Source organism: Nothoprocta perdicaria, unplaced genomic scaffold (assembly GCF_003342845.1).
Source record: "Nothoprocta perdicaria isolate Ctin4 unplaced genomic scaffold, notPer1 scaffold_46, whole genome shotgun sequence".
Classification (NCBI taxonomy): Eukaryota; Metazoa; Chordata; class Aves; order Tinamiformes; family Tinamidae; genus Nothoprocta; species Nothoprocta perdicaria.
Window position 1 is genome coordinate 3539452 of NW_020455710.1, and position 16717 is coordinate 3556168.

Below are 16717 nucleotides of genomic sequence, written 5' to 3' on the forward strand. Positions count from 1 at the left end.
TAAAATAAACCTTGAAAAATAAAAGTGGATTTAAACTAAGGAGAGATTTCATAAAACTACTTATTAGAAGAGAGGGCCAGGCCCTCTTCCTGTTGCACAGGGTTCAAGGTATCGTTAACTAAATTCATTCTTTTTCTCAGGAAGACAACACTAATTTGGGATAAGCCTAGATTTCAAGTTTCTAGAACACCCGTGACAATGAAACAAATAACCCTCTTTGCAAAAAATTATACACATGCATACACAGACCTATATTTAAGGCCCACATACTGTATGTCTCGTTCTTAGGCTGAGTCCAACTCCTTCACTGCAGGAAGGCTGGTCCCTATTTTTGGACAAGGTCTGTATGAATCTTCACAAACCACTACTTAGACGTATAATACAGTAAAAGGAATCATTCACTTTCACTGAAGTCTCAGTGAAATAACAATGATTTAGACTTTGTTCTTCATTTCAAGAAATCAGACTATGCAACAGCATCTGCTATTTCCTAAGTTGTATTTAACAGCAGTTCTGAGAAAGAAAAAAAAAAACACTTTAAAAAATGTATTTCTCTTAGTAAGCTCAGGATTGAGACTTCTATTTGCTTTTACAAACTCTTAATGCCAACGAAGTTGGTCATCTCCTATTATTCTGCCTCTCTCCCAGTACCAACGGTACCATAACAACCAGGTTCTGCTAAACTAGTTTCTTTTTTTCCCCCCACCTTCTTCCTTCTCTTTTATTTTTTAGAAAAAAACAAACCTGAAACGCTTCAAGTAGCCAGCTATGCATATGCTTTTTATAACTATTATTACAGGGGCTTTTATCTCCTTGCTGGTCCCTTCCTGGCTGGTCGGATGCTCCTGTTGCCATAGGAACGGGCCCGAAGGTGGCTTTGTTCAACATTACAGCAGCTTTCCCGACACACAGAAATTCCTTTCATGCAGCCCGTGTCATTCAGCAGGTCCCCTTCTCATGGGCACAAAAAGAAAAGGAGGAGAAAAAACCCTCTGAGATCTATTAAGTTCTTATTAGCAGAATTGGGCATTTGCTTTTAACMGAGAAGCATCGCGGGCTACGTCCCTTTTGCTGCTGCTCCTCTTCCTTCCCTCCAGCCCATGGTCAAAGCACCTGGATAAAACAACTYGCTCTCTCCTACAAAGAGCAAGTTGTTCTTTTAACTCCAACCTCACAGAGGTTACTGAGAATGAGGTGATTTACAGCAAGGCGCGGAGGCCACAGCAATTCGACTCAGCGATCGTTCCCGAATTTCTCGGCTATCAATAGCAACCAGAGAGGGGATGCTCCCTGCTGACACACGCTGGAATTATTTGCAGCATGTAGGATCTACAGCGCTTTTCAGAATTAGCCCACTCAGTTTATTCCAAATTAAGGTTTTAGCTAATTTTGGTGGAAGAACCGGAAAAACTGACAGTGCTGAAACTGTTTGGCATTTTGCAAGATGTGCTCAGTGCTCTGTGAGTGCTCCTTCGAGCCAGTGAGTTCAATATGCCACAACCAGACTCTCGAATGCCTTACTGTGGGCATGGGACCTCACAGAAATACCTGCAGGACATTTTACACCTTATATCTAGCATAAAAGAACAGATTATTAAGTGTTTCCCCTTCTTTCCCCCTTAAACCTTAATATCCTGTGTTGCATTTCCATACTTAAACGCTGGCACAACTAATTTTTGTCAAGGGAAAGTGCAGGAGGACTGTGAAATAATTAAATTCAACTTAAACTGCACAACTAAATATACTCTTAACAATTGCAGGAGGAAAATGAAGGCTGCTGGGAAAGTGTCAACTTTCATTTGGGGAATCAGAAAAAGTTTTGATTCTGAATTTAGCATCCAGCAGATTGCTTAATCAGCTGTAGTCACTGCCATTAAAATTGCAATCAACGAGATCTCTTCTTACTACTACAAATAACTTTGATGAGAGCTCTTGTTCTATAATACCACATTCTAATGATTATTCTTGCAGTATCACCTGTGCTATGCTGTGTGTCACAGCAAAAGACCAGAACGTAACAACAAACTTTAATTTTCCATGATGCCATTTGCCTATCCTTCTTTTTCTCTTTTTCTGTCTAGTTTTTTAGTGTGTGTTTAGAGAGCGATGCACAGACAGCAAACCTGCTGGACATATATAACAACGTCCTGGGAATTTTCCTTCTGTTAACGGCAACACAACTCTCCTCACAAATAACGACATCTACACCATGCAGAGACCCTGGGGGATTTGAATAATTTGAGTATGCAAACTAAATTGTGCAATTGTACAACCTGTCAGCTGTTGTATGAAACTCCTTTTTATTTTTCCTATTTAAAAATCTGCTACCCATTATGAGAACCTTCGCAGCACACTGCATTTCTGGGCTAAGCTTATACTAGCTGGGATAATAACAGGATACTAGATTATAAAAGGGGAGTCACTGAAGTCAGACAAACGTTCAATAATCCTCTCTGTTTAACAGCACCTGCTAATGTAGCACAATTTTAATAAAACGTATTTATTTTCTGCATTGCTTTTAATCCTCAAAGCCTTTCTGAGCTATCATTTCTGTGTAAATATTGAAAATGAGCATTTGGTAACCCAAGGACTAAAATAAGGCATTAGGCTGATTCATTTAATCACCGAGGCCAAAACAAAACAAAAAAGAAACCAAGAAGGCAGTTGGCAATATTAAAGACTATAAAAAATTACTACCTAACGGATTGTATAACAATAAAGAGATTCTCCATAAAAATAAATGGTCTCGCACGCTCCCAATGTGCTCCCAATTTATGCACTTCACAAAACGCAACAAAAAACCTCTAAAGAATCTTGAATTCTCAAACATACTCATTAGAGATAGAGAGCAGCTCGCCACAAGTGTCACCACTAAAATTCCCAATCAACAGTACTTTTTATTAACAACRTATTGCCATAACTGAACATTAATACAAAGCTAGATTTAACTGTTTTTTTCCCACTTGGCTTTTAAGACTGAGCAAAGCAAATCAYGATTTGCTGCAGGTACCCCCTGCGAAATAGAGGATGATGAATTAAGGAGACTTATTCTAAGTCTTATTATATCCCCATGCCGAGTCTGTGCCCAAGCCAGCACCTACCCACCTGGACCCCAACAAAAGCAGCAGCTGAAGCCACTTGCTCTTAGAAACCAGGGGTAGGGAGAGAACAGGGAGAAGAGGTGGGAGAGCCACCACCTTCCTTTGAACTTCATTTAAGCTTTCTTTAAGAATTTACCTTATGTACCTAAATTTTGATGCTTTGAAATGCATTGCACTTAAAAAAAATTGTTCTCAAAATACTTCTCAGTTCTTAGACATTTCCCTATTCTTAAAAATAAGAAAACTTTTCAAACGTCTCAAATTTTCCAAGACTCTCAACACTTTGCCCATATATTGTTCATGGATCTCATGTCTGGCATGTTAAAAATAATTCACAAAAAGCTTATTAAAGCCCAGTAAGAAATGTCTACTGGTGGATTTCATCAGAGGAGATAATAGCTACAATCCAGAGCCTGAATACATCAAAAGGAACAAAACGGCCAGTCGAGACAAAGGACACTTGGAACGTATTGTTCCCATAAGCAGATGGTAAATTACTTCACTGTAAAGCGGAATTTATAAACCCCAAATAAATGTTATTTTTCTATGAGTAAACAACATCAGTTTATTATTTCAACAGGGTGGCATAAAATCCTTGTACATATGCCTTTCCATGCAGGCAGATGTCTCCAAAGTAAATACCTGTTATTGACCAAAAAACGCTGTGTGTATTTAAAGGTACTGATAGAGCGGGACACACAATGGGTGTATCCCGACTCGCATGTTAGCTCAAGTATCAATAAAATTCAAGTTTCAAAATCCTTTCTGAGATAAGGCGAGCAGCTCGATCCCGAGCACGATCTGAGGCTGTAAATCCTTGTGCACAGAGAGGCCACGGGCAGCTCCGAAATCGGCCCATGAGCCCAGGGGAGCTCAACAAGCAGCACTGCAAATATCCATCATAAAGGGCCGATTGACATTGTTTTCATGCATTTTTGCAGTTTGGGATAGCAACATAAAACTGCTCATTAAAGCAACTTATCCGTTGGCCAGGTACTCACATCAGTGTCAGGTCCCTTGTCAGCCCCYGGACACGAGAAGGTAACAAATTCATGGCATCTCTTATGAACCACAAAACAGCAAACTGCAAGAAAGGAGAAAGAAACAGAGCGACAAGTTTAGTTTTCATAGAATCACAGAACATAATTACACAGGGGAGACATCAGAGAGCCAGGAGAGAAACAGGTATTTCAGCTTTCCACCCGCACCAGCGGCCTATCTTTATTCTTTGGCAAACAGCACAAAACGGGCCTTATTCCACTGCTTTTGGTCCAGCTTTGCTGCCAAACTCTGGCTCGGAGCACGCTGCCCACTTGTGAGTCTAGTTTATAAATCTGTGTAAATCCCCATGAATCCTACAATTATCATTTGGATGGTTTGTTTCTCCTGATGCAGAGATCATTTAGTAGCAATTACTATTAATATTACTTGCAGCTGAGAAACATTTCAGGCCCAAATTGTGTCTCTGCTTCCAAACTTTCCACTCTAAGACAATAGCCTGATTTGTGTTTGCAGGAGTAAATTGTAGAAAGAAAAATTATTTTAACTTTTATTTTTCCCCAAAGGAAAAAAAAAAAGATAGAAAAGGGGTAGCGGGTTTCCCACCCCATAGTATTTTGAGAAACTAATTCAAAAACTTCAGCATTGTCCCAAGTCTCATGGAACTGTCACCTACCAGCAAACGGGTGAGCTGAAGCTCCCTCTCGGGAGCAGCCACTTCCAAGGTTAAAGATTAATGCTCAAGTTTCATTTTCAAATCCAGGCTTAGACCACTGGTCCATATTTTTAAAGTGTAAAGAGTAAAGAGGTACTTAGTTGGGATAAACGGGGCAAAATGCCTGATAAGGGACACAGAGGAGTACAATATCTTTATGGATTAGGGATGAAAAGGAGCTTTTCACATGTTGTTTTGTCGCACAGCAAAGGACATCACCAGGCTGACAGGTAAAATTAAAGGTAAAATTATCCCGGTATTTTCCTGTTTTGACAGTGTGATCCGGATCTGGGGCACATGGAACAGGGCTGCGAGCTTCCCGCTCCAGCAGCTCTGGAATTGTCGGAGCAGAAAGCTCCTTGGAGCCCAAATGCCAGCTCTGGGGCACGCAAACAGCCCCAAAACRTCCCTCAAGAGCAGTGGGTTCATCACCAAGAAATGAGGGCAATTCACGCGAATCCAGGGTTTTCTTTCGGTCGCCAGGACCGAGCAAAACACGCCGTTATTAAAGGGTACGTAAGTTGTGATCAATCACTTACAGCTACAACACCCGGCTGCAAATTTTAAACTGCTTTCTAAATGGCTTGCTGTAWGAAGGGTATCAGCATGATGCATTGAGAGTTATCTGCTCAAAGTACTGCTGCTAGTAGATGTCATTAGACAGAAATGAAATATTACAGTAATAAATACAGCAGCCATCCCCTCTATTAGCTGATGTATAAGGGAGAACGGCGACTGCGGGGCCCCAGTCACCCACTCAGCCATATGGCTGAAGAGCTTTACAGCCAAATAACGGGGGGTAAAAATATCGAGACAAAAGGGAGATACTTGAAAATTTGGCATTATTTACCCAGGTCTAACAGATGTTTCCAAAGCTAATTTTATATCCCTGCTTTAGGAAGATGCCAGCTTGCAAAAGGCTCTCCAGTGGAAACGAGAGCCCTCGCTACACCTCTGATTTAATCACTGAAACAACTTCAGCAGCAAAACTACAGCACGGAGCAAGTATATTGAAAAGCTGTATATCTAATAAGTTCTTAATAAACTYAGCATTTTCTAGGCAAGCTTAAGCAAATTGCCAGTTATTCTCTTTAGAGAAATCAGGGAGCTTTCTCAAGTCATCCTGGACGCGATTCTACAGCCGCCAAGACTATTCCCCCATCTCAGGCTGGGATTTGAAGAGGTCTTAGGCACAAAGAACATCTTGCACTAACCTCCCGCGTGCGCAGGGCTGTCCCACCCCGCACATCGGCCTCGCAGACACGTGTTCTGCACGGCACCGAGCGGTGAACGGACCCGTCCTGAGGCTTGCAATAGCTTATTCCAACATTTCATAGAGCTTTTACACTGAATTGCAATAGGACGTGACCTTGAAATAGAAAACTCATCAAACATTACCTACATTTGCTATTTGAATGGACAGCAGTGTTTAAATAAGTTCACCAGCAATAGGCTATAGTCAGGAGCAGGGAATGCATCCACAGCAAGAAGAACAAGAATTACAAAATTTAGCAATAGTTCTCTGCCTCCTTTTCCGAATACGCTATTATGCTTAAGGAAAGAAAAAGCATTCTTTTGGTTCTTTTTAATTCACGCGAGGCTGTACATTATAAATCAAATGCACAAGTTGGAGTGCCACCTTTGAATGTTATTAACATACTGAAGCCACAGGGGAATTTAAAAATTGCACGATCCTAACATTTCCAACATATATAATTAATAAAACRCCAGCTAACTTCCCTGCCGAGGCTCCATCCCCTCTAGCAGAAGGGCCTGTCTCCAGAGAGCACCCTGGCTAATGCTGAGGACTCATAAGGCTTTTCTGCTTCTCATTTTCAACTTTCCCATGTAGAACAGCGCAGCAAATACAGCTTGTGCACAACAACATGGTTAATAAAGGAAACGTCTCTCTCCCTCCATCACCTTAACCTGTTCCTAAGCTTCTTAGGGCTCTTTTGTAACGGTGCGAGGACACAGGGCGCCTTCCCCGTAAGAGGATTCGCTGGGTCAGCACAGACACCTGTCTGCTATCTGCTCCACTTCTGCGTCCTACCTGGGAACTGCAGGATCAAAAGGGCCCATTTAGTCTCTGCAGAAATGAGGAGGGGAGAAGTCTGTAGGAGAGGGGTGGGGAAAAAGGGGATTTAAGCCTCTCTGGTGGTCGCAAATACCTTATTCCTGTTTTATAGCCAAATTTACAGTGTAGTTTCTACTAAAATGCAAACTTCCACTTAAGAAGCGGAGAGGAATATTTAATACTTCGTCTGAGAGAAGGACAAAGAACTTACACAGTAGCAGGCTAAGAAACTACAGTAAGTCCATCCCATCCGCAGCRGGTTACGCACTGCTTGCTTCAGGGATTAGCTCTATTTCCCCTGCGGTTTCTGCAATCCTCAAGGATGCAGCTAAGGCAGCATCAAAAACCTGCCTGGAAGTCACAAACACTGGCTCTGTGAAATCAATATTGACAAAYTAGGGCTGCTCCCTATTTCTAAGGCTTAAGAGCAAATGCGCTGTTCAATTTGCCTGGTTTGCAAATCCTCAGCCCCAACCACCTCACCTTGCTGCCTAGATCCTSTTTTCCCACTTGCGTCAACTCCAGGCAGGCTAAATTAATAGGTGGAGAGCTGCTCTACGTACTGACAAGAATGCCAGAGAAAGTAACGGTTAACTGCATCACTATCTTATTTGTATGAAAGGATTATACAGATCATCTGGGCAGTCTTAATGCTCAGGTCATTAACTCCTTTACACTAAGTACGAAGCAGATGGACGGGGCTGGTGAGCTGGCCCTGCAAGCCCCAGGGGCCTGTGCACAGCCAGGACACATACATGTACATACATTAATGGTGAGATACATACATTCACGGTGGGGTACATACATTCATGCACCCAACAGGCTTCCCTGGGCCAGCTCCAACAAAACAACTAATAAAAACTGCCCTTGCTCATGCAATCAAAGAAAAACTCCTTAAACTGAAACCTCTGAAAGGTGAAGGCCAAGCTCAGAGCAGGGAGATTTGTCTCCACTGGGGCAATGTAATTAATGGAAAGAAAAAGAAGAGCGAAAAACCCACCCGGGAGCAGGGTCACAGTTCCAGGATAAGTTACATACGTAGCAACACGCATTGCTCCCTATGTATGCAGGTACATACGTCACTTGCTTCAAAAACATCTTTGGATACATTAAATAATACAAACCTGTTTTCTCCTCAAATGGTAGCACCAACAATGCTGATAAAGACGAGAAGCATTTCAGAACATTAAAGCTAGTCAGTATTTAACACGAAGCATTCAAGTCTACCTCTGAGCAGAGAGCCCCTTACCTATGCAAAGGGCCAGCTAAAATTTCCTRTTCCTGTTAATCTCTGTCCTTGCGGGGGGCCCGTTTTACCAGCGAGCAGGACCCCAAGAGTCATCCAAAGGCTGCTCAAGAATGTAGACGGCCAAGACGAGCTGCAGGTATTTTGTACCGTTTCCATGTCCCATCTGGGCTCCGGGTTCGCTCCATGTCCCACACAGCCGCTCCGGCAGGAAAATTCCCAGGCCAGAAACCTCCCTCTTCCATGGCAAGATGCCCAATGCGCCCAAGGGGAGCACGTGAAGGTCGCCCGTGATTTCACACTCCTTCAGCTCGCACTAAATCACCCACATGGTCAATGTGCCCCTCTCCAAAGCAACACTGAAATCTTTTTACAACCTGAAGCATGCAGAATTGCTGGAATACAGGAGATGGGCTAGCACAGCTGCAAGACTGCCAGAAATACGTGGGAATATTCTTGTGCTAATTGCGTAGTTTGTCTTCTCAGTGCTTCACCTCTTAGCTCAATGTCAAGCTACCTTGATGGTATCAAGCTTCTGGTGGCTGCAAACCAAAGCCTTGTTTCCCTTTGTGTGATTTAGAATGGACACAAGTGTAAAAAGTAAAATGTTGGAACWGAGTGCCAAGATCTGAAGGATAAATGTTTTATCGTATTTTGATTTGAAGTCTATTTTTTTCAGTTATGTTTGAGAAATCTTATCTCTCTCTAAACAAGTGAAGCCGAGATGACACTGAATGAGCTATTGGTCTATTGGTCTGTGAACAGAACCATATAATAAGCACTTACCTACTAGAAGAGCCTGTAATACCTGTTTGGATGCAATCCCAGTAAGCAAAATAATTGCCAGTTACTAATGTAACAAGGTTAACAGTCAARCTCCACATTTCTTACATAAAGGAATATAATTTAAAAGATATTATCCTTTGACATTAACTGTCAGATCCTGATTCCAGAGTAGTGTGATAGGGCTTTAATTTGTTTTAAAATAAGCACTTCTGCCTTGTACCCTTATTTTAAAAGTAAGAGCAGCACTTCAGTTTAAAGTGGGGGGTAAACATACAAAGTAAACAGTATTGCAGCATTTAGGTGCTATTTAATGTTTACACCTGACATACAGTTACATAAATTCAAGTATGAAGAAAAGCATGCTGTGATGCATGGAAATACCCATGCACAGACTCCTCCTCCTCCTCAGCCCGACTTCATTTGCTCTTTCCAGCTTGGTCGGGGTCTAAGCCAGAAAGGTAATTACAAAACTGCTCAAGTCTTCTGATGACAAACTCACCATAAAATGCTTAATGATCACCAGTATCTCTGCAGGAGTTTGAACTGCTATCTAAATGTGCTTTAAACTCCAAAAATTTGCTCATCCCTATTTGCACGATTAATCAGTTCCGTGGCCCATTCTATGACATATTCTGTAATAAATATCTGCTAAAACGCAGGCATTAAAAATAAAAGATATTAATTATATAACAAATCAGTGGCGACTGAACATTACACGAGCTTATATTTCATTAAATCTTGGTCATGCTGYATCAGTGCCCGAGTGCAGGGACTCGGCTAGACCAATTAATCTGCAGGAACATCTTCCTGACAGAGCTCCAGCTCCTGCAGGAAGAATGTYTTGGTATAAGTGAACACCTAGAAAACACGTCTTCATTTGGAAATCAGTCCTRAGTTTGCTACATGACTCTCAGCAAATTGCTTTATCAGGATTATTTTCTTAAGGGGGAGTGTATAAAGAGAAGAGGTTTAATGTCACTTCACATGTCAAGTGTCAAGAAAAATATTTGGTCTGAAAGGCACAAAAAAAAATTGAAAAGCATTAATTAGTCTCTGCTGGTGCCAAAGCAGATCTTTCAGATATAATGAAACTGTCAGTATTCATTATGCCACTGTATTTGCAAGGCAATATTTAGTACCTTTAGTTATGCCATATCTCCAAATTAACATGCTGATTATTATGAAAACAGGCATTCCCATCTGACACTGGACTGCAGTAATTACTACGATTCAGATAGGATAACTCATTCAATGTTAGCTTAATATGATAACTTCCTTTGCTTTAACACAGAGCAGACATAATGTTACATGTGGGTAATTTATAAACTACATTGAAGTACCGCCTGGATCAGGCAGCAGAAGGGCACACACTGCAGCACGTTGGGGCTGCCAACATGGGCAGGAGAAGCACAGCTACTTGTTCCGTAGCTGTCACGGAATGTCACGGATGTCACGGAATGAATCACAGAACGGTTGAGGTTGGAAGGGACCTCTAGAGATCATCTAGAGATCAACCTCATGTGAGGCCACATCTGGAGGCTGTGTCCAGGTCTGGGCTCCCCAAGAGAAGAGGGATCTGGAGAGAGTCCAGCGCAGGGCTAGGAGGATGATCAGGAGCCTGGAACATCTGCCCTATAAACAAAGGCAGAGAGAGCTGGGCCTGTTCAGCCCGGATAAGAGAAYGCTGAGGGGGGACCTGATCAGTGTCTGTAAATACCTCAAGGTATTTACAGTGAGGAGGATGGGGTGGCCTCTTTTCTGTGGTGGCCAGCAATAGGAATAGAGAAAACGGCCACAAACTGAAGCACCAAAAGTTCCACAGGAACTTAAGGAAAAATGGCTTAACCGTGAGGGTGACAGAGCCTGGAACAGGCTGCCAGGAGAGGTTGTGGAGTCTCCTYCTCTGGAGATCTTCCAAACACGCTTGGATGCAACCTGTGCCACCTGCTCTAGGTGACCCTGCGTGTGCAGGGCTGTGCGCTGGGCTCTCCTGMTCCTTTCTCCAGGACTTTGGAGCAGCTCAACTTGCTGCTCACCTGGCTGCTCATCTGCTCATCATGCAGCTGGAGACACTGAACTACAGCAAGACAGTGATGCTGGTTTGTTCCTTCGTTTAAGKTCCTTCCTGCAGCTGTTTTTCTTTACTGTTTGCTATTATGCAACGGATGCTCAATATCTGTTGCAAGTCTTGCCCAATGAACTCTTACTAAACCRTCAGCAGCTGCATACTTCAGAATTGCTTTCCTCCTCTCATCATTCACTGAAACACCTCAAAAATAACAGAAACCCCTGTGCATTAGACAAATCACAGTTACACAGTCATTGCCAAAGTCATTTAAAACATGTAAAGCAAACACACTGAGAAAGAAATTACACTGCTACGGAAACCCATCCTTTTCCTACTGGCGTAACATTTTTTCCCCTCTGTTTTTGAATGGTAAATTAATTACTCATAACAAGCAGATTCATTTCTTATGTTTGGTAGTCATCAAAATGACACAGCCAAGCGAATGACCTAAGTTGCAGTAATTCATTCCAAAGAGCAAAAATGGCAATTGCAGAAAACACCTGCTTTGGGAGCTCCAATGTCTTCACTCCTTAGCAAACACTACCTCGCTGTGCAGAGCTGACACCGCGGTGATTTCTCAGGCTGTGGCTCACCGACAGCCTCCTGCTTTCATAAAGGGTGGTCCTGTCTGCTTGCTCCCACGTCCAGCGTTTATGCAGCCAAGTTTGGGGTTTTTTTTTTCCTTTTGGCAAGGTTAGTTTTCAGCTGGACCAGTTCCCCAAACTAGCTCAGTGTGCAAATATGAATGTTTGTGCAGCATAAAAGAGAGAGCCAGAGACCTCAGTCGCAGCCTGGATAAATGCTAGATTTGTCCYAGATAAACCAGGCCGGTAGCGGTGACCTCAGGGGATGCTGAAGCTCAATCTCCTGCATGCGGAACTCAACGAGCTGAGGTTTCCTCCTATCTCAATTTGTCTTGATGGCTTAGAAAGATTTTGAGTCATTTTTCAAGAGCAAACACCATTCCTAGAGTTTGAACTTCATTTTGAAGCGTTCACTAAACTTAATCCTAAATTTGAGTTCTTCGCATAGCGCCTATTTGCATTAACTTCAAGATTTCTTTTGAAGTTTAAAGGTTTTCTCACATAACCAATCCCTATTAAACCCCTTTCACCAAGCTGCCCCTTCCTACATACAGCACAAGAATGCAAATAAACCTGTACATACTATGCATTTAATATCATTATAAATCAGTCTTCKGCAGTCCCCACAACACTTGTGTGTCCCTGGGGTGCTGCATTATTCAAAACACGCCACAAATATTTGTCATCTACCAGCTCTGAAAGACAAGCTGTTGCTGGRGGGAGAGCATCCATCACCTGGCAGCTCCCAGGGCGGGTCGGGACAGGCCTGCTGGCTCCTTCCCAGGAAGGGAACACCGAATAATGGCAGTGCCATTGGGCCTTCTGCTTGACCTTGGCGCTCCGYGAACACGGGAGGGAGCCGGATGGGAGCGGCTGAGGCTGCCGCRGAGGCTCCCGCCGGGAAGGTCCCCCTGCCAAATCCCACCCGGGAGCGGAACCGCAGGCGGGGAATGCAAGAGGACACGGACAAGCCAAGGAAGAGACGCCCCGGGCCAGGGGGTCTCCGTGGACACGCGTGGACTCCGTATCTGAGCGCGGTTGGGGTAGTGCTGTGAGCCGCACCACGTTGATGGAAAGCGGAGAAAAACGAGGAGAGATAAATGACACCTCTGGGTTATCCAACGCAGGACACAATCCGGAGAACCCGGCAAGTGGCCTCGTTTGGGTCCCCGCTCCTGTCCTGCCATCCCTGCTCACGCATCCTTGTCCCAAGCCAGTGCCAACCCGCATGCTCAATGCCACGGCCCCAAACCGACCGAGCGTTTCCTCCATCGCTAGTCAGGAGCGAGGCTAAAACATGGAAAAAATGGAAAGAAATGAACCCCCTGCACCACATATTCCCTCGCAAGATTTGGATTTCAAGTCTTTGTACTGAATAGCCTGAATAATGGTGTTTTATATAATGCAGCTCATTCATTCCATCTCACCCACACTTCTCAAATACAATTTAGTTTTTCTGATTATGCATATTCCTCCATTGCGGATAAAAATAGTTATTTCAATCATTTTATGGCCTTTTAACGCCACACACTGCAGGGTGCTTAAAACTCTTCACAAATTGAGTAAAATAATGCAATAAAAGTGTAAGAAAGCAAGAGATTTAGGTAAAATTACACGTTCTCTCTGTAAACTGTGTGAAACCTCTACAGAAGTGGATGGAAAATAACAAATTCCAGTAGACTGCAGCTAGCATGAGAACGGATTAATTCTAGATGAATTATGTTCAAGCAGTACAATAAATGTCGAGTGAACTTCAGGCTCTGAAGTCTGAAGAATTGAATCTTACCCACAGTACAATATAATACAGCAACAAACTCCCAAATAAGAAATCAAACTTCCAATAATACCTAGATGCAACATAAATTTTCAATGTGGCAGGAACTTCCCTTTAAAGCTGTATGTAACTTGCAAGTGAGATATTCATAAACTCGATGTAGGTGTTAAAAATGCCACTAAGCTCCAAAAAACAGCCTAAAAAAACATCAGGTTTCACAGCAGTTGCAGTGGATCTTAACCAGCAAAACTTCTTCTGCTACACAAGGATGGAGCAAAACCACTTGCTAGCCTGGTAGTCACAGGGACTGTGRCTGAAGAGCAGACAGGCTCTTATATTGATTTTATATTTATAATATTTCTGATGTGGAGCAGTTTGAGAGTTGCACTGCTGTCTTCACCAAGAAACATGCAGCATCTTCCAGAGCTGGCGGCCAGGAAAATCCCTGTCGTGGTTTTTGTTGCTCCTCCCATATCTCACCAATATACACAGCAATAAAGCAGTAGATGTGGGGTTGAAGTATTAAAGCTGCTCTATGCTGGGAAGAAACACGGAGACTGCCCTGAGCTGCGTTACGGATTGAGGGACAAGTGCTGCAACTGAGGTGCCAGTCAGTGCGTTTGCTCTAGAACTCACTCACTGGCCAGACCTCRTTAAAAGCAGATTTATGAAAGCGACTCAGAATGAGAACAAACTGAAGATAAGCAACAACAATAAAATAAAAAAGAAACAGAAAATAAAAAGAATTTTTATATATTTTTTTAATGTCCACAGCTGACAATATCCACTGAAGCTACTGAGAACTCACTGCCTTGGAGCATATTAGTCTTTTAGAAGCAACAAATTTTTACTAAGGTTTTAACATCCATTCCCACGGACACTGAGTAAATATGTTAACATATGCAAGGAGTTTCACGAGTTTAATTGTGCTTGTTAGTCGTATTTCAGCTCTAAATGACTCTGCACTAAAGGAAGAGATTATGTCTTCCTGCTTTATTACCCAATCGGCATTTAAGGCAATCTACTAAAGTTTATCTGCTTCAATGGAAGCTCTAAATAACCCATTAGAGGAATATGCAGATCTCTGAGCCTTTTTCTAATACTTTAATCTAATAAGAACTTATTACTAAGAAACTGTGGCTGAATCTGCTCGTCAGCTCTCCTTCAGATCTCTCCTAATTTCACGTCTGCCATCTCGAGTAAAATGAACAAATTAAAGTAATGGCCAGATGTTTACAGTGACTTCGGGTTATGATMTCAAAAACAAACCTTTAGTCCAACTTATATTTGCAAAGTTAATATGGTAAGGAAGGCGTTTTGGGAAACGTAGCACATCCCAAATTTCTGAGCAGAAAACACTACTCTGATTCTGTGATTCCTGAAATAGTCCCGCTTCCTGGAAAACCATCCTGTTTTCCTAGAAAACATCCTGAGAACTTAAGAGTTCTCTTCCACACTGAAAAGCTGTACAGAAAAGCCACCAACTGCCCCAAATGCTGCCAGCAAAGACAAAGTGCCCTTCAGCTATAAACAGCTGCATCACTAAATTCACCTCCTGAAGCTATGACAGATTTGATGAACATAAAGCCCAGTTGACAGGAGGCCTATGGAAGAAGAGCGATTAGAGAAGGGTCTCCTGAAGCACCACTCACCTGCTGGGGCTCTGCTCCCTTCAGAAGGGGCAGAAATCCCTGAGCATTATGGAGGCTCCAAATAGGGTGCTGAAYGGATTCATTAGTGACAAATAAAGTAGTGGGAATTTTCTGGAATGATTAAAAAAGGCCAGGAACGCAATTCTTGCAGACTATACCTTTAAGAAACTCTGCATGCATGAAAATACTCGCTCTTCTGCAGTTGGTATCATCTAATTAATCATTCAGTATAAGCAGAACACTAAAAAAGAATGCTATTAAAAATTAACATAAATGAGACTCTATTCAAATAACAATCTTTATCTTCAGCATTAATTACTTCAAAGCTTTGGAGCAAAATGCTACCAAATCCAGATGAACTTCCTTTATACCTGTGCTATGTTGGTAACAGCAGGCACCTGAGCTCTGCTAGGGATAAATATTTTAGCTTTTTTTCAGGAGCTTTTGTACAACACACACTGGTCTCCTATGTTTTGCTCTGGCCTCTTCATTTTCGGACCTTATGCGCGAGGCTTCATTAAATTGGTGTTTAAAACTAACTGCAGTAAGAGAAAAGAAATGAAACCTCGAGTCACCTTTTTAAAGTGAAAAAATACTATTTCTTCAGGACAGTTATTCTACTTGATGCAGGAATTATTCAAACCTCGGCAGACCCAAAGGACTGCCAGCCTTTTAAGTTAATGTCTCCTCTCAGGCATCTTTTGGTCATTTAAATTCCATTTTCAGCAATCCTGAGCACGTTTATCTTTCTGTTAGCGAGCAACTCGCTTTAAAGTTTGTTCCCACGATGATGTTCATTTACATCCTGCCTATCCCTGGTCTCCTGCAACCATTAAGGCAGCAGAGACCTTCTGGTGGTTAAATTAATGGCCCTGCCATGTGTTCCAAGCCCCGCACATCCCCTCGCTGCTGCCTTTTCCTCCTGCTTCGCAGTTAATTTTCCTTTGCAAATACAAAACTCACCCTCCCTCCTGACTGAGGCAGGTGATTCTCACTGGTGATTCACCCAGGTACCGKGGGAGGGGTGATTATCTTGGGGTTCCTGATTATTACGGGTTTATAAATGARCACCCGTGGGAGTCACCTCACCTCCGTGTTTGGACATGGAGCGCTCCTACCCGCTCGAGCTCGGCGCTTTGTAGTCAATGGATGGAAACAGGCACCTCTTCAAACCAGGTCTTTGTTTCTCGCTCCTGCATTCACTTTAGAAAAGACGGGTACTACTCTGTTAAAGATACGCTTTCAGATGAGATTAATCACACCTCAGGAGAGCCCATTTCCCTCCGCGAGCTRTAAGTGGATTCAAGACATCTCTCTCACAGTGTAAAATATACAGTGGGGGCATTTAATGGGAAAGGATTAAGTTCATCCTGTATGGTGGCTAAAGTAAAAATGAGGTTTAAAATAATGGGATAATGTGTGCACAGCCTGTGCATGCGGAAGGCAGCGTGTCTTGCTGGTGGCACATGAGCAGGAAAACTCCCCGTGCTGGGAACTAAGCGGAACAAAGGCATCTCCCCCAGCAGGACACGGAGGGACGGCTTCTTTCTTCTGCATAGTGAGTGGATAGRTAATTTTGGTCATGCCAGCTTTTATGTCTCAGCTTATGCAGTAAATGCAGCAAAAAAACTCATTTGGGACCAAGCTGCATCTGTGTAAGGATCTGCATCCTGTCAGGYTGAAGATCCCATGAACAGAGCGCGTTGACTCCCATC

General features: G+C 42.8%; 1 protein-coding gene across 1 annotated transcript in view; it reads right to left on the minus strand.

Annotated features, from left to right (window-relative positions):
* Positions 1-16717, minus strand: part of PRKCA (protein kinase C alpha) — a 97694-nt gene that overhangs the window by 48913 nt on the left and 32064 nt on the right. The window contains exon 3 of the mRNA XM_026046872.1: positions 4103-4185. Coding sequence (XP_025902657.1) covers positions 4103-4185 — 83 coding nt within the window. The remainder of the gene's footprint in view (positions 1-4102; positions 4186-16717) is intronic.